At 38.9% G+C, this 24,938-nt stretch overlaps 1 protein-coding gene across 12 annotated transcripts in view; it reads right to left on the reverse strand.

Moving 5' to 3' along the window:
* Window positions 1-24,938, reverse strand: part of Ehbp1 (EH domain binding protein 1) — a 255,213-nt gene that overhangs the window by 126,019 nt on the left and 104,256 nt on the right. For 4 of the 12 annotated variants that reach the window (XM_075944463.1, XM_075944470.1, XM_075944471.1 and 1 more), the window contains exons 8-9: window positions 6,103-6,225; window positions 3,664-3,826 (exon numbers count right to left, since the gene is read on the reverse strand). In XM_075944463.1, the coding sequence (XP_075800578.1) occupies window positions 3,664-3,826; window positions 6,103-6,225 (286 nt within the window). Of the gene's footprint in view, window positions 1-3,663; window positions 3,902-6,102; window positions 6,226-6,776; window positions 6,882-24,938 lie in introns of all 12 variants that reach the window. The other 8 variants (XM_075944467.1, XM_075944464.1, XM_075944465.1 and 5 more) reach the window with 3 other exon arrangements.

Consider the following 24,938-nt stretch of genomic DNA (forward strand, 5'->3'; position numbering starts at 1 on the left):
TACCAGAAATGACTGCATACGATCGTTAAAAGGTCACAGATGCACTAAGCCTTATCAGCTTCCACTTTGTCACAGAAACTCAACAGCTAACAACCGGTCAGACACACAGACACTTGAGCAATGGGCAGTCCCTCAGTGTAAGGACACACACTAAAGAGCAGCCAAAGTACACGCCTTCTCTGGCGCTGACGGATTGCTGGGCCTCTGCAGATCGTTTTACACACCAAAGGACTTGGTACTGTTTACCAGGACGATACAATTTTAGGTCACAAGACACAAGAAGAACATGGTAATGGAAGATGAGTCACAGAGCTTTGACTTGGTAAAAGGTCACAAGTTTATAACTGAAGTTAGAACATAGTATGGAAGATCTGTGTCATTGTAACATACCTACAAACTTCTCAAGAGAAAAGATGAGAAATGACAAGAAATAAATGCCACCTCAGTTCTTCTAGTGGAAATGTAATCTTTAGAACCTCCGTGCATGCTTTTAAAAGGGGGCTTTTTCATGGATTCTCACACTAACCCCAGGCGATTGAGCAATTCAGAACACCTTTAAAAGGCTGGCTTTGGTTAAAAGGAAACACCTAGTATTCTGACTTTAGTTTTTACAAAGGCATTTAAAAAGTTTAAGTAAACACTGCTGTCTCCTTAATTTGCTAAGAGGAGACAGCAGGGTGTGTATGTGTGTTATGTAATAGCCATGCATCTCGGAATGACTGAATACTTAAAGTTTGCATTTACACTCAAGTACTCTAGGTGTGTGGCTATTACTCAGCACCTACACCACCCATGAGAAACTTCATTTCGATCACACATTAGCTGTTCAAAGAAAACAAGCATAAAAACTTGAGCCAATTTTTTGATCTGGATTTGGAATAAGATGGTTTTTATGTTGTAATTGTAAGGACTTGAGGATGTGAGTGTTCTCAAAATGTAGCCACAGGGCCATAAAGCTCATGTAAGAATCTCTTTCTCAGCTCTCCGTGTGTATGTGTGCCTGTGCATGGGTATACACGTGTGTACCTGTGTGTGTACCTGCAGATATCTGCGTGTGTAAAATGGGAAATGATCTAGAAATGCAGTTCCAAAACAACACAAAAAGAATCAAATTCCTCATTTTAGCAAACAAAAGTCTCAAAATATTTAAAGTTGGTCATTACAGTTCCCTTAAGCTTTTCTCTAAGTGCCTACCTTCCCAATCATTGCTAGCTTGATGTGCTTTCTAGACATTTACTGTTGCTCCATGGTAACAACTGACATAATGTCTTTTGGAAAATGCAACTTCTACAGGTACACAGTTCTAATAATGAGAGCTGACCGTCCTACAGCAGAGGGGTTATATTATTCCCCATACACAAATCAAATTTCCAAATTTTGTTTTATCAAATTAAGTTTTTTTCAATCATGGTCATTTCAACTTACCTCTACTATTTTAAAGAAATAATAGTTTTTCCCTATATTTAAATGTTAATGACTAATGTTCATTTTTCCAAGTAAAGCAGACATCTACTTCAAGTAAGCACATCATTACTGTTTATATTATTTATGATTAAATATTTTAAAGATCTCTGTCCCCCACCAAATATTTACTTCAAAGAACCCCTAAGCCCAAGCACTCCAGGCAAGGAATGACTCATGTGCCATATTTCTTATAACAGAACTATAAGACCTTGTTCCTATTAAAATAAATGTTTCCTTCTGTACAGCATTTAACATGACATCAAAACGCGCTCTCTCTCTTTCTCTCTCTCTCACACACACACACACACACACTTTAGACACCTTATAAATTTCATCTCTGTAAATTAAATGTACACTTCCTTCTCAAACTTATAGAATGTATTTATGATACTTTACTGTACTTATTAGTTTCATCTTCTATTCCGTCTCTGTATCCATATCCAGTGACTCTGTTTTCTTACTATTATAGTAGGGTCTTCCTGTTTCTTTATGTGCCTGATAAATTTGCCTGTCAGTATGAAAATTGTATTTTGGGTATTTTGCTTACTACCTTAAATATTTTTAGGCTTCTGTGAAACACAGTTCATTTAACTTACTTAAAGTTAGTCAGATTCTTCAGCCCCTGCCATTAGGCTTTTGGGGAGAGCAGAGAGATCTGTAGTGTCGGCTAACTTGGCTACCCAAGAGGCATGTCTAAGCATTCTACCTCATGTCCTATGTTTTAGGAAACCATCCTGTCTGCTCAGTGGAGAAACAGACTATGCTCCATCCTAAAAAATCTCCCATAACTAAGTGTTCATGGACAATTTACTCACACGTATGCTCCAATCAACACTCAGCTAAGGATGAGGAAGAACCCTCTACAGAGCTCTGAAATTCTCTTCTCTGCTGCTCAATCTGCAGATTTTACCACATTGGTTTATTAACGATGGTGACATCTCTGTAAATCCAAACTATGTGTCCCCAATTTAGGGAGATTTTTCTGGAACAGTGTGAATTTTTCTAACCCCCCAAAGACTGTAAATATTTCCAAATGTGAGCTTGAAGGACACCTGTGGGACCCACTTTTTTCTGTTCTCTTGTGGATTATTATCCCCTGCAGTTTTTGTTCAATGTCTCAAAAGTACTGTTTTAAATATTTTATTCCATTTTTAGTTGCTTAAGATAGGATGCTAAATCTAGTCTGTGCTATTGCTTCACAGTGAAATTAAGTTTGGTTGTTGCTCTATAAATGCACTCAGGGTCCTCAGCATTGTCACATGCAATGCCAGGGTGTGATATGAACAGCTCCCTCTTATCTCCATCCTGAGCTGAGTAAAACGCCAGCTCTTATTACACTTGGCTCATAGTGGTCTCTTACTGAGAAATGTTGGCAGTATGCCGTCAAGTGTCTGAACAAGTCTTCTCATCTACCATATATGACTCCATGGTTCCCCAACAGAACTGTAAGAGAATTGAAGTAAATGCCTACAAATTTCAATTAAAAACATCTAAACGTCATTTATAATAGAGTTTAGTTGAGAAAACACAACTGGAATTCCAACCAGATCCCATCACCATTCTCCTGTATTTGTCGCTTTAGGGAAGACAGATATACACCTTAATGAAAAAGTAAGAAACTTCTAATGACCAGTTGCAAGAGACTGCCCCCTGGACATGGCAGGGGCTGGGCCCACAAACCTGCAACAGCACTGTCGCCTACACAAGACCAGCCAGTAGACATTCAACATGGATGGAGGAAAGGTTCACAAGGAGCCACCCTGGTCAATGGCAACTCAGGGAGGGAAGGAAGGAGGCAAGTTTAACTTCCCACTGAGACAAGCCCCAAGAGTGATCAGCTCATGTGTATGCAGTCGGCATGAATCAGGCTCAGTAGGGTTCCTTTCTTCTTTTGGTTTGTTGTTGGTCTTGAGTGTGTGTAATTATAAAGGAGGAGGACATGAACTTGAGAGAGGAGTGAAGGGGAAGTGATGTAAACACAGTGTACTCATGTATGAAATACACCCTCCCCCGCCCCCCAAATCTCTGTAAAAGAGACAGGATCTTACTGAAAAAGGATTCTCAAAGGCATTTCTGGAAGCAGGGTGAGTTATGCAATGTGTATAAACATTGCTGACCACTTGGTTAGACTCCAGAGGGCTTCCTTACGCTACAACATAGCTGAGCTGCGATCAGAGCAAAGGAGACAGGTGTGCTTACTCGTCCAGCTCGTCCTCACTTTTCGAGCTGTCAGCATAGAGGTACTTGCTCATGTCCACGGGTCTCAGGGCTTTCCTTTTTGTGGGCTGCGGTGGAGAGTCCTTGATAATTCCACAGGGCTCGGGCTCATCAAATGGGTTCAAATGCTGTGGAGTCTGCGCACCTTTAAAGGGATTACAGCTGTTATTATAAGAAGATTCTTCGTGTTTTTTAGCTGATGCTGTTTCAGTGACTGGCTCTATAAAACAACACAAAAGTCAGGTTAAATTCACAGCATATGATAGCCTCTATTTTTAATGTTGTCAAAAATAGGCGTCTTGAATTAATGAACTACAAGGCTGAGAGTACAAAGCATTAATGAAACAAGAATATATTGTTGAAGAGCTAAGGAACCCTGAAGCTCAACAAAACGTAAATTGTAGGATTTCTGCTTACTTCTTTAGGATGATAACTTTTGAACCCTGCCTCTTGAGATTGCTAATCGCTCATGACAGCCTTAAAAGACTGATCTTGTTTTAAATTACGCATGCACATATGTGTGCACGTGCATTCGTGCACGATAAGGCCGGAGTCACGTGACTGTGAGTCTCCTGAGATGAGTGCTATGAATGAAGAAGGGTCCTCTGCAGGAGCAGCTCATGATCTTCGGCCCTGTGTGTTCTCTCCAGTCTTCCTCACGGCAGCGTGCGAAGGGTCTAAGACTGCTGTGATAGCACAGAAACTTCCAAAGTTTTAAACTACTTGGGAGTGCAGGATTACTGTTTATCTCACTACAAGAGCTTGCCATCGCAAATTAAAGCAGAGTAAATTTGATTTTTAATAGAACATAAAAATGGATTGGTATCTATCCCAGAATACACCATCTAGGTATCAATACATTCCCTCTGGACTGTAAACAACATATACTCATACACTGCTGCTGGAGAGAGCAGGTGGGGGTGAAGACAGGGCCGTGTGCATTCATTCTATCACCGAGCTATGCTATATCCAGTTCCAACCTTAACCTTTTAGAACCAATATAATGAACAAGAACACCATAGAGAAACCAAGTTGAAGTACTGTATTAAAAGCATGCTTGGTGGGGCGGGGGATTTAGCTTAGTGGTAGAGAGCTTGCCTAGCAAGCACGAAGTCCTGGGTCCAGTCCTTAGTTCTGAAGAGAACAAGCGTGAGAGGGAGAATTAAATCACGAAGGTAAACACACAAATGTGTTATACTAAGTTCACTTTTAAAACACTCAACTTTAATTTGAAAACAAATTTGAACACAGTTTTGGTGATAAAAATAGGGGGTTTCTAGAGTAGAGCAAGCCAAAGAATATAGTATATTAAAAGTAATTTAAATTATGCCAGACAATTCTAACAACATAATTAAGTAGAAACCAAAAGTCCATTATTGAAATTCTGAGAAGTAACTTGAAGGCTCAGTCGTGAGTGCTTGTGTAATCACGAGGGCCTGGGTCTGGATCCCCAGCGTCTACATGGCAGCATTAATACAGAACTGCTGATGTGTGCAGGGGCTAAGAACTGGAGGCGGGCAGATCCCCGGGGCTGTCACTCTAGCCTAAACTCTAAGTTCTAGCCGGGAGAGCCCATTTCAGAAAAATAAACAAAATAAGATAAAAAAAAAAACAACAAGATGGAGGGGCCGCAGAGGTCAAGGTCACGTCACCTCACTCCTTCAAGCCTTAGAGATCTAATCTATAGAAAACGGTGCTAGAACTTATTGCCTGAGACTTACTATAAATTTAACGTAAGTTATTAATATTTTAAATATGTCATAATCTATAGCTCACAAACAAAATTAAACTTCACTAATTTAGACTGACAAATTGGGAGTGAAGTGAGAAAGGCCTAGAAGAGAAAGACCACGAAATGACAAGGCCCTGAAGGAGTGGAAGGAGCGGTTCCTGAAGGTGAAACACTGTTTCCATCCAGCCGGTCCCAGAGCAATTGAAAGCAAGTGAAGATTTCATGAGAGCAGTCATGAAGATGTAGACAGTAGTCAATCATCCTTGCGTTTACTCTGAGCAAGGAGTTTAATTAAACGAGTCTCACTTCTTCAACAGCCCTTATTCAAGCATTAAGAGTTTAAGATGACTTGGTAAGAAAAATGATTTGCTTGTGGGACCCTTTTCCTCCTTTCGGGTTGCCTCGTCAAGCCTTGGTATGAGGGTATGAGCCTAGTCTCACTGTAACGTGTTATGTCATGTTGGGCTGACATCTCTGGGGGTCACGCTCTTTTCTGACGGGAAATAGAGGAGTGGATCTAGGGTAGAAAGGAGGTGGGATGAGGGATAGGAAGGAGAGGAGGGAGGGAGAAATGCGGTCTAGATGTACTATATGAGAAAAGAATACATACATACATACATTTTTAAGAAGAGAAAAATTATTTAGGTGGATAAACATTTAAATTGATTTTTTATAAACAGACATGTTACCTTCTGAGTCAGGATCTCCAAATGGATTTAATTCTGTTACATCAGGTTCATCAAATGGATTTGTATTCACAGTGGCCAAGTCCTTTTGTGTATCATCCAAAAAGTTAAGTGTGTTGATAAGTTCTGAAAATAAATGCATGTGTGAAGTTCATCACAGATATAATGAATCATAAGTTCTGGTAATATTAAAATTCACATTAATAATACCTGCAAATAATAAGACAGTATTTTATAAGTGGCAGCATGCCATTCGAGTATTTTGTAGTACACCAACATTTGAAAATAAACCAGAAGGTACATATTTAACATGGGAATTACATCAGAAAATGAACTACAGTAAAGAAATGTCCTATGTCAGCCAAATTTGATTTCTGAGTGCTGAACAGACTTGTAAACAAAGATGCAAATACTAAGTGTATGTATAATAGCAAGTTCAATAAAGAAGAAACACACTATGTGATTAAGAATACTCAGGTGATTAGAATAACTCATCAAGACGTTGCTAACTAACTTGTTAAGGATGAGGTCTGTTATCTTGTTGTCTGGTGGTGCACTACAAATTACCACAGAGAACATTCAAGAAATTAGACAAGGACAAAGCTGACAGCTCAGCAGACAGAGCAAACGAGTCACAGGAAACAGGCAACAGGAGCAGGAGGAGTAAAGCTTTAGACCTTCAGAGGAACTGGCTGATCTAGCTGAAGGCATATGTGCTCGCTTTATGCAGTCATCTGGATCTTCATCTAAGCTGCTCAGAGCATTCAACTGGTTTACAATCTCTGAAAACAGAAGCCAGTCAAGACAAAGGTAAGGTCAGGACACTTGGCTAAAGAGCAGTAGAAGCATGCTGTTACCAAAACCAGACAGGAGATGTGAGGTTAATCAAGAGATACACTCAGAAATGTTACTTTGATGAGCTATAACAAACGTAAATAACTGGACATTACTGTAGTCATATTTTACTGTTAACATTTTTATTAGTAGCATGATTACTATGTTAATAAACACAAAACAGTAACAGCAACTAATGTTAGGAAGTCTATACCTGACTTCAGCAGTAGCAGTAACAGTAACTAATGTTAGGAAGGCTATACCTGACTTCAGCAGTAGCAGTAACAGTAACAGTAACTAATGTTAGGAAGTCTATACCTGACTTCAGCAGTAGCAGTAACAGTAACTAATGTTAGGAAGTCTATACCTGACTTCAGCAGTAGCAGTAACAGTAACAGTAACTAATGTTAGGAAGTCTATACGCGACTTCAGCAGTAGCAGTAACAGTAACTAATGTTAGGAAGTCTATACCTGACTTCAGCAGTAACAGTAACAGTAACTAATGTTAGGAAGTCTATACCTGACTTCAGCAGTAACAGTAACAGTAACTAATGTTAGGAAGTCTATACCTGACTTCAGCAGTAGCAGTAACAGTAACTAATGTTAGGAAGTCTATACCTGACTTCAGCAGTAACAGTAACAGTAACTAATGTTAGGAAGTCTATACCTGACTTCAGCAGTAACAGTAACAGTAACTAATGTTAGGAAGTCTATACCTGACTTCAGCAGTAACAGTAACAGTAACTAATGTTAGGAAGTCTATACCTGACTTCAGCAGTAGCAGTAACAGTAACTAATGTTAGGAAGTCTATACCTGACTTCAGCAGTAGCAGTAACAGTAACTAATGTTAGGAAGTCTATACCTGACTTCAGCAGTAGCAGTAACAGTAACAGTAACTAATGTTAGGAAGTCTATACCTGACTTCAGCAGTAGCAGTAACAGTAACTAATGTTAGGAAGTCTATACCTGACTTAAGCAGTAACAGTAACAGTAACTAATGTTAGGAAGTCTATACCTGACTTCAACAGCTCTTAGAAATAATAAACACCTTCAGGGAGTCAGTCACTATTTGTCTTGCAAAATTCTTAATTTAAACCAAAGGTTTTAAGACCATATCTATCTGAATAAAGTACAAAGCCATTCTTCGTGTTCTGCTATGCTGAAAATCAGCAAGAAAGGTTCAGATCGGGGAGTAGCTGCTATCTCCTCCTCCTACAAACTGTTTTTATACAGGAATCAGAAACAAAATACAAAGGCCTCACTAGGGCCAGCTGTTTAGTTCTTAGCATTTCCAAACGTAAGCCTAAGAGAATGAAGAGAAACCAAACAGATGCAGACAAAATGAAGGAAACAGAAACATACAGCAGCATAAATTTACTATCAATACAACTGTTCTTTAGCACTATAACTCTAAGGACACACACAATAAATTTTAATTGAACCAAATCAAAGAATACGTTTGTAATATGATTGCTTTCACACACTTATTTTATTTTTTGAACAAATATTTGTCAGTCTGTAGCAAGGCTTTTGCTTGGAACAGAAGGATTAAAACAGATATGGTATTGTCCCCAGAGAATTTATATCCTACAAAGACACCAATAAAACACTGAAGCATACTTAATGAGTGACTCCCAGAACGTTAGGCGTTCAGAAATATTAAGAGGCCTATGCACAAAATTCATACAGAAAAACCAATAGGCTTATCAACTTCCCTTATCCAAATGAGAAAATATATTTTGTATGAATAAAACTGCTTTGGATAATAAAAATAAACTATTGAAAACACGGAAAAAGCACAATTAAACCCAACTCAACTCTATGACCCTATCTGAATAGCAGTGAAAGGGGCAGACTTGTGTCTGACTAAAAAATATTTTCCTTTATTTTATCATGCTCATACTTAAAAATAAAAAGTTTAGTGGGCTGGAGAGATGGTTCATCAGTTAAGAGCACTGACCCAGCTTCAATTCCTAGCACCCATCTGGCAGCTCCCAACTATCTGTAACTCCAAAATCTGACACCCTTACACAGACATACATGCAGGCAAAACACCAATGCAAATAAAATAAAAATAAATTATTTTTTAAAAACAGAAACTTTATTACATTTATTTACTGGGGGGTAGGGTAGATGTCATGGCATGACTGGTGGAGGTCAGAGGACAACTTGCAGAGGACAACTCTTCTATCATGTGGACCCCTGGAACTAAACACAGACCCTGGGCTTGGCAGCAAGTGCCTTTCCCCACTAACTCATCTCTCAAGCCCGTATTGTGCTAAAAATATCCAAGAAAGAGAACTGAAGACTTATTTTAACTGTGTGTGTGTGTGTGTGTGTGTGAGTACGCGTGCACATGCATGTATGCCCAGGTCAATGCAAAAGGCCACAAAGTCCTAAAGACAGTATCAGACTCCCTGGACCTGGAGTTACATGGTTGGGAACCTCCAGATGTGGTTCTGGGGAACCTGGTCACTGGGAAGGGCGTCTGCTCTAAGGCACTGAGTCATCTCTTCAGCCCACTGGGCTAATGACTTTAACTCTTACCCTGGAACTCAGGTAAGGGCAATTCAGTAGGAAAATTTATTCACAAATTCACAAATACATCCTTTCCTGCCCACTAATCATTGTAACATAGTAATTTTTGTAAAAGCATAATGAGTTGGAGGAGTAGCAATGTCAAAGTGACTTTTTTGTTTATTGCTAGTTGTGTAATTTTTATAATCTTGAGAAATGATATATTTTTCACTTTGAAAAAACTGAGCAAGGAGAAACAAGTACTGCCAGCAGCTGAACTGTATTAGCAGTAAGAAAGGCTTTACATATGTCATCAACCAGTCCTCACAAACAGCCCGCGGTGCTACTGCTAATGTGTGCTTCATCTACATATTACAATTGTTTACTTGTCTATCTTTCCAAATGTGTGATTACTTGGTTGAAAATTTTAAATAGCACTCAAAGGCTTACAGTTTTTTTTTATATAGCGAGGGCATTTTAAATTATTTTATATTTATAAATCTAATCTCAAAGAGCATAAATCCACCACCAATTAAGTATCTCATAAGAGTGTGGTAAAATACTGAAGAATCATGGGGCTTAATCATTGAATTAAGATATGAATATTGCTCCATGGAGTTTTAGGTACAAAATGGAGTATGTTCAAATTTTATCAAAATGAGTCTCCTGTGAAACTATATTATTTACATCATAACTTTTCTGAACATTTTAAATAGTTCTTCCCTCTAAGCAAACTTTTAGTAATATTTAAAATCAATGGTGACCATTGCTTCATTAACAACACAAGCAATTTTTTCTGTTTTCATAAATGACAAATTGTCCTTCTAGTAATGGACTGGAAAGGTAATCATGATTATCTCTACCAATGTTCCTTATGTGTAATACAAATAAATGTTAATCCAAACTTAAATCTTCAAAGCAGCAGCAAATTTAATAATGTTTTATTAAATACCTCTACTGCCTGAGCTCGTGCTCTCATGTCTGATATTTTAGGGGACGGCGGATGAGTAAGGCATACTGACTGCATGATGAATGTCACAAAAGGTCACACTGCACTAACACTTAGTGAGACTACAAGACTAATGGACTAAGCTTAGACCATTTCCTGGAATTTTCCTTACATTTGAGCTAAAACAAGGCCAAAGATGATTATTATTATTATTATTATTATTACCGTAAAACAAAAAGAGGAAATGGAGGACACTCCATGAACATAAAGGGAGGCAAAGGAACCTGACATATTCGAGGAACTAGAGATGTTTGGGGCTCGTGCCAGGGGTGGAAAGGGTAATATGATGCGGCTGGCGAATGTTCAGTCATGAACGTTACTGTTACCCAACTAGAAACCGTGAACTCTGCTCTGAGAGCTGTGGGCAGCCCCTGCAAGATGCACGGTGTACTTTACAAACCGGCTGTGCTCAGGGCGACTGTAGAGAGGAGCCACTTTGCTGGGAACAACCTGTGAAACTCCCCATGAAAACGATCCAACTGGCAGTTGCCACATGGTCTACAGCCAGAGATACCTAGCTTTGTTACATAGTTACCCTTCTGATAACCTCTTTCTTTCTTCCAAATCACCTATAGTTAATTTTTCTTTTTATAATTAGATAAAGCTAAAAGCTGCAGTAAAATTTGCAACAAAGAGTTACTGGAATTTTTTTTTTTTTTAAGGCAAGATGTTCCCAGGAAACCACACTGGCCCAATACATTTATGCAATAATTTATTACCTATTAAAGTCTTATTTTTCTGGAAATTTACATATTTAGAGAATATTAACAATGCTATGTAGTAGAACAGAAAAGAATTCTACCCTCCGCTGCTGCTCAAACTGAGCAGCAATAAACTCACAGAGCAAGTACCTGTAATAATGTATGGGTCTTCACCTGCTTCACATGGGTGCAACACAGGGAAATGAAATTAGGGGCGGGCAATTGAAAAAAAATGGTCGAACAATTTATGACTTTTCTTTACTGTTAGAAGTTTTTTTAAAAAAGAAATTGAGCAACAGATTATCATACTGAAAAAGGGGAGATTGGGGAGGCAGCATGAAGAGTAGGTGGCTGTTTCTTTTTAAGAACCCTGGGGGGATGAATTAGAGGATAAACCGCCTAGAGCCGGGGCATACCTGAGAATCTTACATCATCCTCACTCTTCTCTTAAGTATACTAGATTTAGTAGCAATGTATCTTATTTTAAGATTGCCCAAAATAGTAACACTTCAACTTCCTGGCACAGATGAAGGTCACAAGGATGTCACTTTCCTCAAAGGCTTAAGCCTGTAAATATTTGATTTATGGATACATCTAACAGGTTTAGCAATGCTGTTTTCAATCCCACAGCAAATCCTAATGCGGAAGGAAGGCAGAGGCTGCTTCAGGCAGGCAAGCTGCTATTGAACATTTATTATCCTTACATCTTCAATTGCACCCTCGCCAACTGTTCCTCCCAGTGGCTCATATATATGACTGAGTAGCTCCCCCTCAAATAGAAGTCCCTCAACCATTATTCCATGTGGTGTGGCCAGTCTCTCTTAATCTCAAACAGTAAACCTTAAAAAAAACATAGGCATCTGTGATTTTTTTTTGGTGTGTATGTGTGTGTGTGTGTGTGTGTGAGAAAGAGACAGAGACAGAAAGACAGAGAGACAGAGAGAGAGACAGACAGACACACACACACAGAGACAGAGAGAGACAGAGAGGGAGAGAGAGAGACAGAGAGAGACAGAGAGAGAGAGACAGAGACACAGAGACACAGAGAGAGAACCTGCTGAAGCCGGAAGAGTGTGTTGAATACCCTGGGACTGGAGTCACAAGTGGTGGTGAACTGCAGCCCAACTTGGGTGCTAGAATCTGAACTTAAGTCCTCTGGAATAGCAAGCAAGTGCTCTTAACTGAAAAGCCATCTCTCCAGTCCCAGAATGTTGTAATTTTTCAAGTATCCTCAACATTCAAGTACCTGTACGTTCCAGCCATCCCCTCCCCACACACGCCTTTATTCATCCTCCTCATAACTATGCTCTGCAGCTGCACTTGTGTGTATCTGTGTGTTTTGGGGTTGGGGTCTCACTATGTAGCTCAGGCCTGCCTTGAATTTGCAGATCTTCCTGCCCCAGCCTCCTGGATGTTAAGACTGCATGTGTGTGCCACCAAGCCTGACTCTCACCAATGTAAATTCTAATTGACAATTCAGGATAACTTTTGAGTTTTACCTGACTTCTCAATAAGCATAAATAACCATTCACATCATGCAAATATTTTTCCCTTTTAGGACACCGTATCTTCTTTTTCTCTAATCCTGTGGTGACTTCTGAGATTTGCTCCGCCTCAAACTCCTGTAACCCCTAAGACACAACCGCCAGTTTCATTCTCTCCCCACTCTCAACCCCCCTTTTCCTTGGCTTAAGAGCATGTATAAATGAAGATAATTCTCAAATATGTGCTGAGTGCTAGTCACACAAGAACCTAGAAAATACCCTCACATACTTAAAATATAAAAAAAAAAAACCAGAATTTGCCGGGCAGTAGTGGCACATGTCTTTAATCCTAGCACTCGGGAGGCAGAGGCAGGCGAATCTCTATGAGTTTGAGGTGAGCCTGGTCTACAGAGTTTGTTCCAGAACAGGCTCCAAAGCTACAGAGAAATGCTGTCTCGAAAAACAAACAAACAAACAAAAATGGAATTCAACAACTGTGGCTATGTTATGTTCATCTGGTATTTCTAACACCTAGCACTGTTTTACTGGAAGTAAGTGTTGCCATTTCAGGCCTGACTACTCTTTTCTAATCTATGAATTATTCACTCGTTTTCCTAATTATCAAGGGAACTTTTAATTTTACTTAAATTAAATTCTAATTCATTAACTTTTTTATTTCATGGCTATTAGAGATGGTTGTTGACTTCCAATAAGTTTAAATTCCCATAAAGTCGTTGTATATTCAAAATGAACTTAAGGACCTAAATCACCAAATGTCACAGCTTAGTCACACACTAGACTGCAAAGTATTGGCTGTTCATCCTGCAATGACACGGCTGACTAGGGGTTGGGGGGTTCTCAAGATTAATCCTGCTGATCTGTTAATCTGACCTATGGCGACTATGCTATCTTAGTTATTAAATCTCTAGAGTAAAGCTTAAAAGTTGGTGTTATTACCATTATTATTAATCTGCTTTATATCCCTCCCCAGATTTGTGTGTTTTCAGGCTCTTCATATATTTTAAAATAAACTTTTATTTTATATTTAATTTTAGATACTTAAAATATCAAATATTTTAATAAATAAAATACGTCTATAAGCAATTTTCTGGGTTTGTTTTAAGCTCTGCTAGGATTATAATTGGCACTGAATTTATAGGTTGATTTAGGGAAAACTAGCAATTTTGATTTTCAAATCTACAAATATAGAGCTAACGCTCCATTTATTAAAGCTACTTTTATTACCTTCAATATTGTATTACAGTACTATAAAGATTTTTAGCATCTTTCACTAATTTATTTCTAAGTAATCCATGGGTTTTTTTTCCAAACTTCTGTTTAAAATGGAACTATGTTAGTTTTCATGTTTACTGCTTACATATAAAACTACATGGCTGTTTCTATACCAATCTCATATTCTATGTAACATCTCAGTTTTCTAATATAAGGTGACACATCAGTGAGTGTGAACGCGCTTGCTTCAGTTCCAGGCAAGGGCTAAGGGGTCCTTTATCAAAGCAAAGGAACACCAGGCTATTAAGACTTTGCTAAGAATCATGGTGCTCAATTTTGGCAAGTACTCTTTTCTGTATCTGTTAAGATGGATGTGATTCTTTTCTTTATTTTGTAAATGTGGTTAAACTAACCTTGAATTACTAGAATACACTCTTGAGAACTCATATTGATACTAAGAATAGTGTCGACAAGCTCTTCTCACAATTCTCCGTAGATTTCTAGCTTCTTCCCATACTGTCCACTTCCGTCCCATACTGTCCACTTCCGTCCCATACTGTCCACTTCCGTCCCATACTGTCCACTTCCGTCCCATCCTGTCAAAGAGCCTTCTCTGCGTGCTGGGAATGGGGAAGCTAAATGTTATCACTAACACAAGGAAGGCAGAACTGGGGTTCAAGTGCAACGAACTTTCACTGTTCTAGGAAGGTAACATGCCCACGTTCCAAACAATGTGAAGATACTCCTGCTCTTTCTCTCCTCTTAGAATTTCCAACTCCTTTTTAATTATTTTTTTTAATTGATGGATTTATTTTCAGTTTGGGGGATTGAATATATGGTCTCATGCTTGCTAAGCTAATTACAGCTTTTCTATCACCAGCCATTCTAACTTCTTTTAAAAGCAGTTGTTCCTTATAAACCCTCTGGTACAAGAACTGGGCTGGAAAGATGGCGCAGCAGTTAAAGGCAAGGCTCACAACTGAAGATATAAGAAGTCTGAGTTGCCCCATTTTTCTGTTTCTAGCTTACCTTTCATCATTGATGACCACATAACAGGTTTGGGTTTCAAAAAATTCTTATCCTTTAAATGGACTTTCAAAATATAAGGCTGTTTAATTTCTTATGTTACTGACTGCATAGAAATGCTGTGATTTTGCATATAAACAACCTGGGTATTGGTGGTAGATGCTCAGGAAAAAATAAGCAACTTAACAGATGCATTCTCTGACTGGAATCTTTGATTCTAAGGAACCTTTCTAATCAAGGGTGAGAGACCTATGTATCCTTACTCAGAGTCCTGGGAAGTAGGACATTTAATCTCATAAGGCTGAGTCATACCATTATCAATTCTAGTGCTTCAAATCTGTAAGTGGTATCTCCTCTGCGACCATCTGTGCTGTTAAGAGTCTTTTCCCCTGAAGGTAGCCAAGATGTCATTCTCTCTTCCTTCTCCCAAATTAACTTTATCAACTATGGATTAACAAACCCCAGGCAACACTGCTTATGGTAAAAATGACTCCTGCTTGATATGCTGCATATGGATGTAGGACTCGGAACATGCATCTGGTGGAAGACTAAAGCTTTGGGCTTGTCTGGATGTGGAGAGGAACTGGGCATATACTTTTGGTGGGCTTTGGAAGGTATGATTACCAAACCACTGAAAAAGTCGCCGGTTCTTGTGCAGCACAAGGAATTTTAGGCAAACAACAACAACAACGAGAACCTGCTGCTAACTATGCGCATCTTGCCTCCTTGCACTAAGTTGTCACTGGTTGGTAGAGGACAAAGAATGGACCGGAACGACTTACTGTTTCCTATAGAATATCCTTTTACGTCAGCCCGGTGCTAAGTTTCATCTCTTTAGGCCATGTGAGTCTGAATTCTAAACAGATGACGACAATCTTTTCAACGAGCATATAAGGGGTCTTTATAATTTCTGAGTTGCCCCCAATACTGCTTCATATAAAATGTTTTAGTTGGTCTGATTTTGTGATGGTTTACTAAATAGGATCTTGTCATTTACATAGGCACTTTTTTCTTCCTGTTTTATGTTTATTTAGAAATTTAATTTTATGATTTTGTAATTGATGAGGCTCAGTGGTAGATGACTTTCCTAACATATGAAAGAACTGGAATTTAATCCCTAACTATCATAAAAAGTAATCAAACAAACAAACAACAGAAAGCAAGTGGATAGCAAAACCCAAGTGAGACAGGTTTAAAAAAAAAGAAGATATTCAATGTGAATTACAATTATGGGCATCTTGTAAATGTTGCTTCAAGCAAAGTCAAGCTGCTGTGCAGATGCAAACACTTATTACTTTAAATCTTCATATAACTTCTAGTGCTGACTAAACTTTCCATTAAAAAGCTTTGTCTCCCTCCAAGGCCTGTTGCTCATACCACAGTTCAGGAATTTTCTACTGTAGTTAAAATTTTCCAGTCCGTCCACTGACATTGCATTTCTATAAACTGTATTGTCACCTACAGTTTCAGTAAAGGTTCTTGCTTGAGAGCTAGCCCCAAAATGTTTCCAGCAAGTAGGGGTGCCTGTTCTCAAACAAAACAAGACAAGGATTTTTTGATCAGTCCCAATACAGATGCCATGGATTAACCTTATAGCAAAGATTTTATGTAATTTTAGAAGACACATTTTGTCAATTACTACTGATCCAAAAGTTATTTTCTGTAGGCAATTACCAACTAAATAGATATTCTCTAGATGTCAATTTAAGATATACATAAAATAACTGTTAGCAGTTTATTCCTTCAAAGGTTGTGTATTATATGTGCTATGAAAACCTCATGATTGAACCATTGTTTTACATAACTAATATGCACTAATTAAAAACATCTACAAAGAGTGTGCTCCTCCTAAAGATGAGGGTGGGCCGAGTCTCTGCATGAAATAAGGCGGGAATCAGAAAAGTAACAGCTATTCTCAACAGCTGGGGGAAGTGTCATCATACCCAAGGTAGAAGCAATGGCAGAGGAAGCCAGGGGAAGTCCTTTCCCTGGGGCATTGACAGCTGACAAGACAGCATTTCAAAGAACTTCTGCAGCCTCAGCTCCACAACCACACACCCTGGTAAAGTAAGACCAGAGGCACAAGACTATACACTGAAACCACACAAACAAAATACTGCAAGGCTGAAAAACAAAACCAACAACCTTGAATCAGATCTGAACAGAACTCTGAACTGAAGCCCTCAGGGGACCAACTCTCACAGAATCTGAGCAGTGCGCACGGCATTGGTGAGAGCTGCACATGAAGCCCTCAGGGACCGACTCTCACAGAATCTGAGCAGTGCGCACGGCATTGGTGAGAGCTGCACATGAAGCCCTCAGGGACCGACTCTCACAGAATCTGAGCAGTGTGCACGGCATTGGTGAGAGCTGCACATGAAGCCCTCAGGGACCGACTCTCACAGAATCTGAGCAGTGTGCACGGCATTGGTGAGAGCTGCACAAGACGACAGGACTCCAGCATAGTTAATCTAATATCTGGTTAGATATTATCTAGCATCTAGATATTAGATAACATTTATAAAATAGACCTCAAACCAAATCTGGAGTCACTATATACTGATTACAAGAATACTCTATAGAGGACATTATAATACACTCATTTTCATAAAAAAAATATAATACACAAAGTTTCAGATTAACCCTAACACTCCAATGTTGGGTGATTTCACTACCCACTCTAACTGATTAACTGGTATCATAGATCAAATGGACTTAACAAGTTTCTACAGAACATTCTGCCCAAATATTGCAGTATTCTGCATTCTTCTCAACTTGCTGCTCTAAACTTTCTCTAAAACAGATAATGCTAGAACAAAAGCAAGACTTAACAAATATAAATGAGAGTAGCCTTTTGTATTCTATCTGATCACAAGGAAATAAAGTTAAAAATATACAGCAAGAAAAGCTACAGAAAATAGAAACTGATGGAAATTAAAGAACGCATTGCTGAATAAAGAGTCCACTGAAGAAATTAAAAAGGAAATTAAAAATTCTTAAACTGTACAAAAATAAAGACAAAACATACCAAAACCTGTGAGATATAATGAAAGAGAGAAATGCATAGCTCTAAGAGCCCACACCGAAAAAGAGAAAGAGAAATCTCAATGATGTACTTAAGTCCCTGAGAAAACAAGAACAAGCCAAACCCGAAGAGAGCTGATGGAAAGAAAGAATCAGGAACAAGGCAGGTCGGTGATGGCGCAGTAAGCAAAGCTGCTTGCCAAAGTGATGCTAGCTAGGGCTGACCCATGCAATTGGTCCTCTGACACACACAAGGAAGGGCCATTAAAAAAAAAAAAGAGTAAGGCATGTAGAAACAATACAATCGATGAAAGAAAAATTGACTCAGGAAGATCACCAAATTCATTTTATGAAATTACATCAAAATCAGAAAAAAAAAACAATGAAAAGAAAAAATCATCCCTGTTGGTCAGAGACACATTTTTTTTAAACCATTTAAAAACTAAGTTCAAGAACACATCAAAAATGACCATCATAATCAAGGTAATTAATTTCATTCCAGAGACTCAAGGATGTTTTTAACAAACATAATGCATTACATAAACAGACTCAAGGACACAGATCACATGACTGCTTTAATAGATGCAGAAAAGGCCTTTGGCAAATTCAACATTCCTTCATGACAAAAACTATGGAAAAACTAGGAATGGAGGGAACATGTCTCAGTATCATAAAGGACACATATGACATGACAAACCTAGACCTGAAAGGAAGAAAACGAAACATTTTCACTAAAATCAGGAACAAGACAAGGGTGTACACTGTATCCACTCCTATTCAGGAAGTCTGAAGTCTTAGCTAGAATAGTAAGACAAGAGAAAGAAATAAAAGGGGTACAAACAGGAAAGGAAGGCTATAATATTATTTACGACATGAGTCTGTACATAGTAATCCTACAGATTCTACCAGAAAACTTCTAGGATAAGCATTTTCTGCAAAGTGCTAAGATACAAAATTAATATTAAAAGTAAAATTTAAAAAACCATTTATTTTGTAAGCATGGGTGGTTTGCCTACACACAGTGTATCACGTGTGTGCCTGATGCCAGTGAAGAGCAGAAGGAGTTGAATTCCCTAGGGTTGGAGTTACAGACTGTGGTGGAATATTAGTTTAAGATGTATTACATTCATCTATGCTGTGGACTATCTTTTTGATGATGCAAAGATGTGTTGCATTCTTTCATGCTGTATTTGTTTAAAGCTGTGTTACTTTGCCTGTCTAGAACACCTGATTGGTTTAATAAAGAGCTGAACAGCAATAGCTAGGCAGGAGAGACAAACAGACGGAGCCGCCAAGCAGAGAGAATAAATATGAGAAGAAATCTGGGCTAGAAGAAGAACAAGAAGAGGGAGGAGCAAGAAGAGGAGAAGAGGACAGCAGGAGCCAGCCACACAGCTGCACAGCCAGCCACGGAGTAAGAAGGAGCAAGATATATGGGATAAAGATGGGTAAAAATCCCAGAGGCAAAATGTAGTTAAAGAGAAACAGGGTAATTAAAGTTAAGCTACAGAAGCTAGCTTGAAACAAGCCCAGCTAAGGCTGGGTATTCATAAATAAGAATTAGATTTCGTGTATTTATTTGGGAGCTGGGTGGTGCCTCCCCAAAAGTCCCAACTACAACAGATGGTTGCGAACCACTATGTAGGTGCCGAGAATTGAAACCAGTTCCTCTGTAACAGTTGTCAGTGCTCTTAACCCTTAGCCCATTGCTCCAGCACCCAAAACTAACATACAAAAATAGTAGCCTTCCCACATCCCAGTAAGAAAAGTATTAAGAAAGAAATTAGGGAAACAATCCCATTCACAACCTTTAGAAAAAGCCTTGGAATGAACCTAACCAAGGAAATGAAAGACCCCTATAGCAAAATTTAAAACACTGAAGAAAAATTGAGGATGACCCTAGAAAATGGGATCTCCTATTGCTCATGCACTGGAAAAATTAATATTGTGAAATAGGATTGTTCCCACCAAAAACAAGCTAATGATTCAATGAAATACTTATAAAAATTCTACAACCATTCTTCCATAGAAATCGTAAAATTCCTCTGGAAGACCAGTGAGACTGCTTGGTAGGTGAGAGTAGCTGCTAGCAAGCCTGACAGCCAGAGTTCAGTCACTGGAGTGAGGAGAAAACAACTGCCACAACCTCTCCTCTGACACAGCACTCTAATTAAAACAATAAAAATTAATATGTAAGCATAAAAAACCTTTTAGTAACCAAAACAATTCTGAACAATAAGAATAACACTAGAGGCATAAAATGCCAGAATTTCAAATTATTTTAAACATTTTTATTTCAAAATTTAATGCTACAGCATCAAAGTAAAAATAATAAAAATAAAGTGATGATGACATTGGAACAGTGTGAAGCCGATGTGAAGATCAACAGAATTAAGTCCCAGAGATAAAGCCATATATATATATGTGTGTGTGTGTGTGTGTGTATGTATATGGTTTTTAATAACGAGGCTTAATGCCACACTGAAGAAAAAAACCACCTTGTCAATACATACATGGTGTTGGGAAAATGAAATATCTACATGTAGAAGAATGAAACTAGATTCTTATCTGTCACACATTACAAAAATCAACTCCAAATAGATCAAAGGCATAAAGTTAAGATCTGACATACCAAAGCTGTTAGAAAAAAAGGTAGAGAAAATAGCTCAAGATCTAGGTGAAAGTGAAGACTTTTAGACTAGGACTCCACTTTCTCAGAGAATAAGGCCAACAACTGACAAGGGAAACCTTGCAATCACAACCTTTCTGCACAGCAAAGCAAAGTCACTCGGATGAGATGGCACCCTACAGGATCTAAGATCTTCACCAGTTACACATCTGACAGAAATAACGTAAACATAAAGAAATCAAACAACCCAGTGCAAAAATGGTCTATGGATTGGCACAGTGTTCTCAAAAGAAGAAACCCAAATGGCTAATAAATACTTTTAAATGTTTCTAGGAAATGCAAATCAAAATTACCTTGAGGTTCATCCAACCCCAGTCAGAATGACTATCATCAAGAAAATCATCACTGATAACAAATGCTGGTGAGGATGTGGAGAAGGATGAACCTTTACTGCTGGTGGGAGTGTAAGCTAGCAACCACTATAGAAATCACAGTAGAAAATCCTCAAAGAGGTAAAAAGAGAGCGACCATATGACAACAGCTATACCACTCCTGGACCAGCGATCAAAGAATTCTCCACGTTACTGCAGAGACATGTGCACACGCTCACTGTGTATTCGATGGATGATAAAAGTACAGAACATGTTTATGATAGAGGTTCATCACGTTGTAAAGCAAATGGAAAAATGAGACTTGAGGGAAAACATTACACTAAGTGACGTGACCAAAGCACAGAAAAATAAATGCCACCTGCTGACTCTTATGTGCAGCTCTATTTAGATTTGTGAGTTCAACTAGGGGTGCCTGCAGAGATTAAAAAGTTAAAAAGGAGCAATTAGAGAGTGATTGGAAGAGGATTTAAATAATAATTTAAACAGGAAAGAAAGAGTTTGAAGAAAGACACCCTGTATGGGTAGATAATGTTACTACCAGAAGCCAAGGTTAATAAACAATAATACTAGTAACGGGGTATGGAATACTTCCTTCTTTAAGTTGTTGGTCAAGGAGGTTCCAGAGACTCCCAAAACAATACATACAATTACCACTGCTGCTGGCTGCCCAGCAAAACAAGATGATAATTGTTGAAGCCACATAGGTCGTAGGATATAGAGAAATCAAATAGAAAGTTAGCTGGAACTTCCTCTCCACTGGCTGGCTTTTACAGTCCTAGAAAACATTATGCAGCCACTGGGAGGGAAAAAACTTCACAGTTTTACCCATCTGTGAACTCTGCATGCGTCAACAGCAACCTACCAGGCAAGACACACCTGCTGGTGCAATAAGTGTGTGACTGTGATGGAGAGGTAACCAGTGACCTTCTGGTTGGATCCTGAGGCCTGCTTCACAAGCAGAGGCCACACCTGATGATGTACACTGGTCAAAAGTCCGTGGCTGGGCAGGTCCTAGGTCCTAAGGAGGAACCTACTATTGCTGCCTTCTAAGTGGACTAAGATAAGTGCTGTCCACAGCCTTGGTAAGAGAAGCTTCTGTCTGCAGTGGACAACAGTTACTGCAGAGACTTCTAACTGGGCAAAGTGCTAAGAATGAGTGACTGTTGAGTTCTCAGTCCTAAAGGGCCAGCTAATCACCTCCTCACTGTTCACAGAACATCATACAAAAGGGAGCAGGAAGACTGGGTTCATCACCCTGTCATCATGGATGAGGGAGGGGCTGGTAAGAACTTATCTCTCCCCGAGGAACTAACTACAGGCAGTTACTAGTTGAGGGGACAGGGAGAGCCATATTCCTCAGTCACCTGGTCTGAGTTTCCCTTGTTTAAGTAAAGAACCTCTAAGCTGAAAAGAAAAGGAAGTTCAGCGGGAGCAGGAATGAACAGGCAAGAATAATGGAGGAAGAAGTATGAGCAAAGGACATTATACACATGCAGGGTTTTCCCATGGAGACCTCCAAGCAACCCAGGTTATTGTCAAAGCTATTGGTTGCTGTTCACAAACTGAAGTTAACACCCACATAACTCACTGAACATAGAAAAGTCAGCTGGTGCCTATCCAGTCTTCACCCCTCCCGAGTAGTGTTCATGGTATTAGAAGGTACTCTGCACACTACCAGTGGAGAAAGGGAAACACCAACCCAGCTACAAATGCTTGGATCTACCTGTGACTTGCCCACAAGATATGCTGGTGCAATAGTGGCACAAAAGTTGTAGGAATAACCAACCACTATCTAATTGGAATTAAGTTCCACTCCATGAGGTAGAACTCATGGCCAACACTACCTAAGTAGTCAAGAACCTGGGACAAGATAGGCCACAAACCTAGAGAAAAATCAAATACTATTCTTTTGCTAAAGGAATGTAGCAATAAAATGACTGATACCAACATTCTGCTATATTCATAGATCAGTATCTTGCTTAGCCATTATCAAAGAAGCTCCCTCTGATAGAGGCTCTGGTAGATGAAAACCAATATAGAGACCTACAACTAGAAATGTGACTAGACAATTTTCAAATTACCATACAAAAATGATTACATTTCAAAATATTCTCAGGAGCTAGAGAGATGGCTCAGCAGTTAAGAGCACAAGGTCTCTCTCCAATGAGAGACTTGTCTCCATGAAATTCTTCCTCTCACAGTTCTGAGAACTCTGCAGAAGAGTTGGTGGAAAGACTGAAAGAAGCTGGATGATGGAAACATCAAGGAAGCAAGCAAGGCCTTCTAGACGCAACAGGACTGATGTGTATGAATTCAGAGACAGTGACGGCACAGCAGGTACAGGGTCTGCACAAGTCTAAGCTGGATAGGGTCCAAGAGCTGAGAGGGGAAATAGACATAAGCCCCATCCCTAACCCAGAAGCTGTCTTTAATTGATAGCTGCTCACAAAGGAAAACTTAGTCTTCTCCAATGAAGTCTCACTGGGAATACAAACCACATTTAAGGGAAGGTCCCATGTCTAGCCATAGAGAGCCAATGAACTCAATGGTATTTTTCAAAATTGTTTTTTGTATCTCACAATGCTTTGTCTGAGGTTCCCCCTCTTTGCCCTTAGAGATCTTTTGCTTATATATTATGGATTCTGATTTTGTATTTACAGAATTTCTGTGTGCAAATGTGTAGCCTTAGCAACTGTATGTGTCTCTTGACATTTTTCTTTGGCTCTTTTTTCCACCCTGTTTGTTTTGTCCTATTTTTATTTGTTTTTATTTTATCTTATTTTATTTTTTATAATTACTATTCTAGATACCTCTTTGTATTCTAATTAAAGAAAGAACGAGTGTGAATTTAGGTGGATGGGGAGGTAGGCGGGAGCTGGGATGAGCTGGGGGAAGAAAAACTGTAATCAGAATATACCATATTGAGAAAAAAACCTCTTTTCAATAAAAGTATTGTGCTGCTGCTGCCATCATTAGGGAATGCAAATGTATGCTAACATTTATTATTGGGGGGAGACATATACTAATGAAATAAGTATAACAGCCCAAAGGAGATAGAGGGAAGGGACTGGCAAAGAAAATTATATTGCATTTCTTATAAGAGGAGCAATAATATATTCTGTTTAATTTTAATACTAGTAAGATCCACAGGGTCATTCATTTATCTGTCTGGTTTACTCATTTTAAAGTCTATTATTCTAAAATGAAAACAGGATACATAATTTTCAAATTATGCTAACAAAAGTGCTTAAATTAAAAGAAAATTCTCAGGGGCTGGAGAGATACCTCAGCAGTTAAAAGCACTGGCTTAAGTTACGAGGACAGGGGTTCAATTCCCAGCACCCACACAGTAACTCATAACCATAGATAATTCTAGTACCAGGGGCTCTAACACCCTCTTCTGGTCTTCACCAACGCAGGCATGCATGTGGCACACAGATATTACACAGGCAAAACACCCATACACATAAAATAATGTAAAAATCAGAGAGGCAAAATGAAGGTAGGTAGAGAGAGGAAAATAGTAAGAAAAGACCTCATATATATCCATATGTATATATGAATGTATATACACATGTTTATATATATATATATATATGTATATATATATATACTAATATAAGTGAAATTAGGTCAGCTATTGGAATAGAGAACTTTTTAAATACTTGTGTATCACTTGGCTATGTGAGCAGGCAGGTGGGAGCATGCACATGTGTGGTGTAAGTGTGTGTGCAGTCAAAAGCCAAAGTCTACCAGGTATCTTTCTCAGTTCTCTCACTGAGCCCTGATTTGGCCAGGCCAGCAAGCCCCCACAGCCCCTCCTCTTATCCCTCCAGCACTGATTACAGACAAAGTCTCTGTGCTTCTGGGGACAGAACTCTGGTCACTATGCTGTGTGGCAGGAGCTTTGCTGACTGAGTCACTGCCCCAGCTCTGCAAAGAGCTATTAAAAAGCAAACATTATGGAGCTGGAGTAGCCAAATGATATC

This window comes from Microtus pennsylvanicus, chromosome 12, assembly GCF_037038515.1.
Source record: "Microtus pennsylvanicus isolate mMicPen1 chromosome 12, mMicPen1.hap1, whole genome shotgun sequence".
Taxonomy (NCBI): domain Eukaryota; kingdom Metazoa; phylum Chordata; class Mammalia; order Rodentia; family Cricetidae; genus Microtus; species Microtus pennsylvanicus.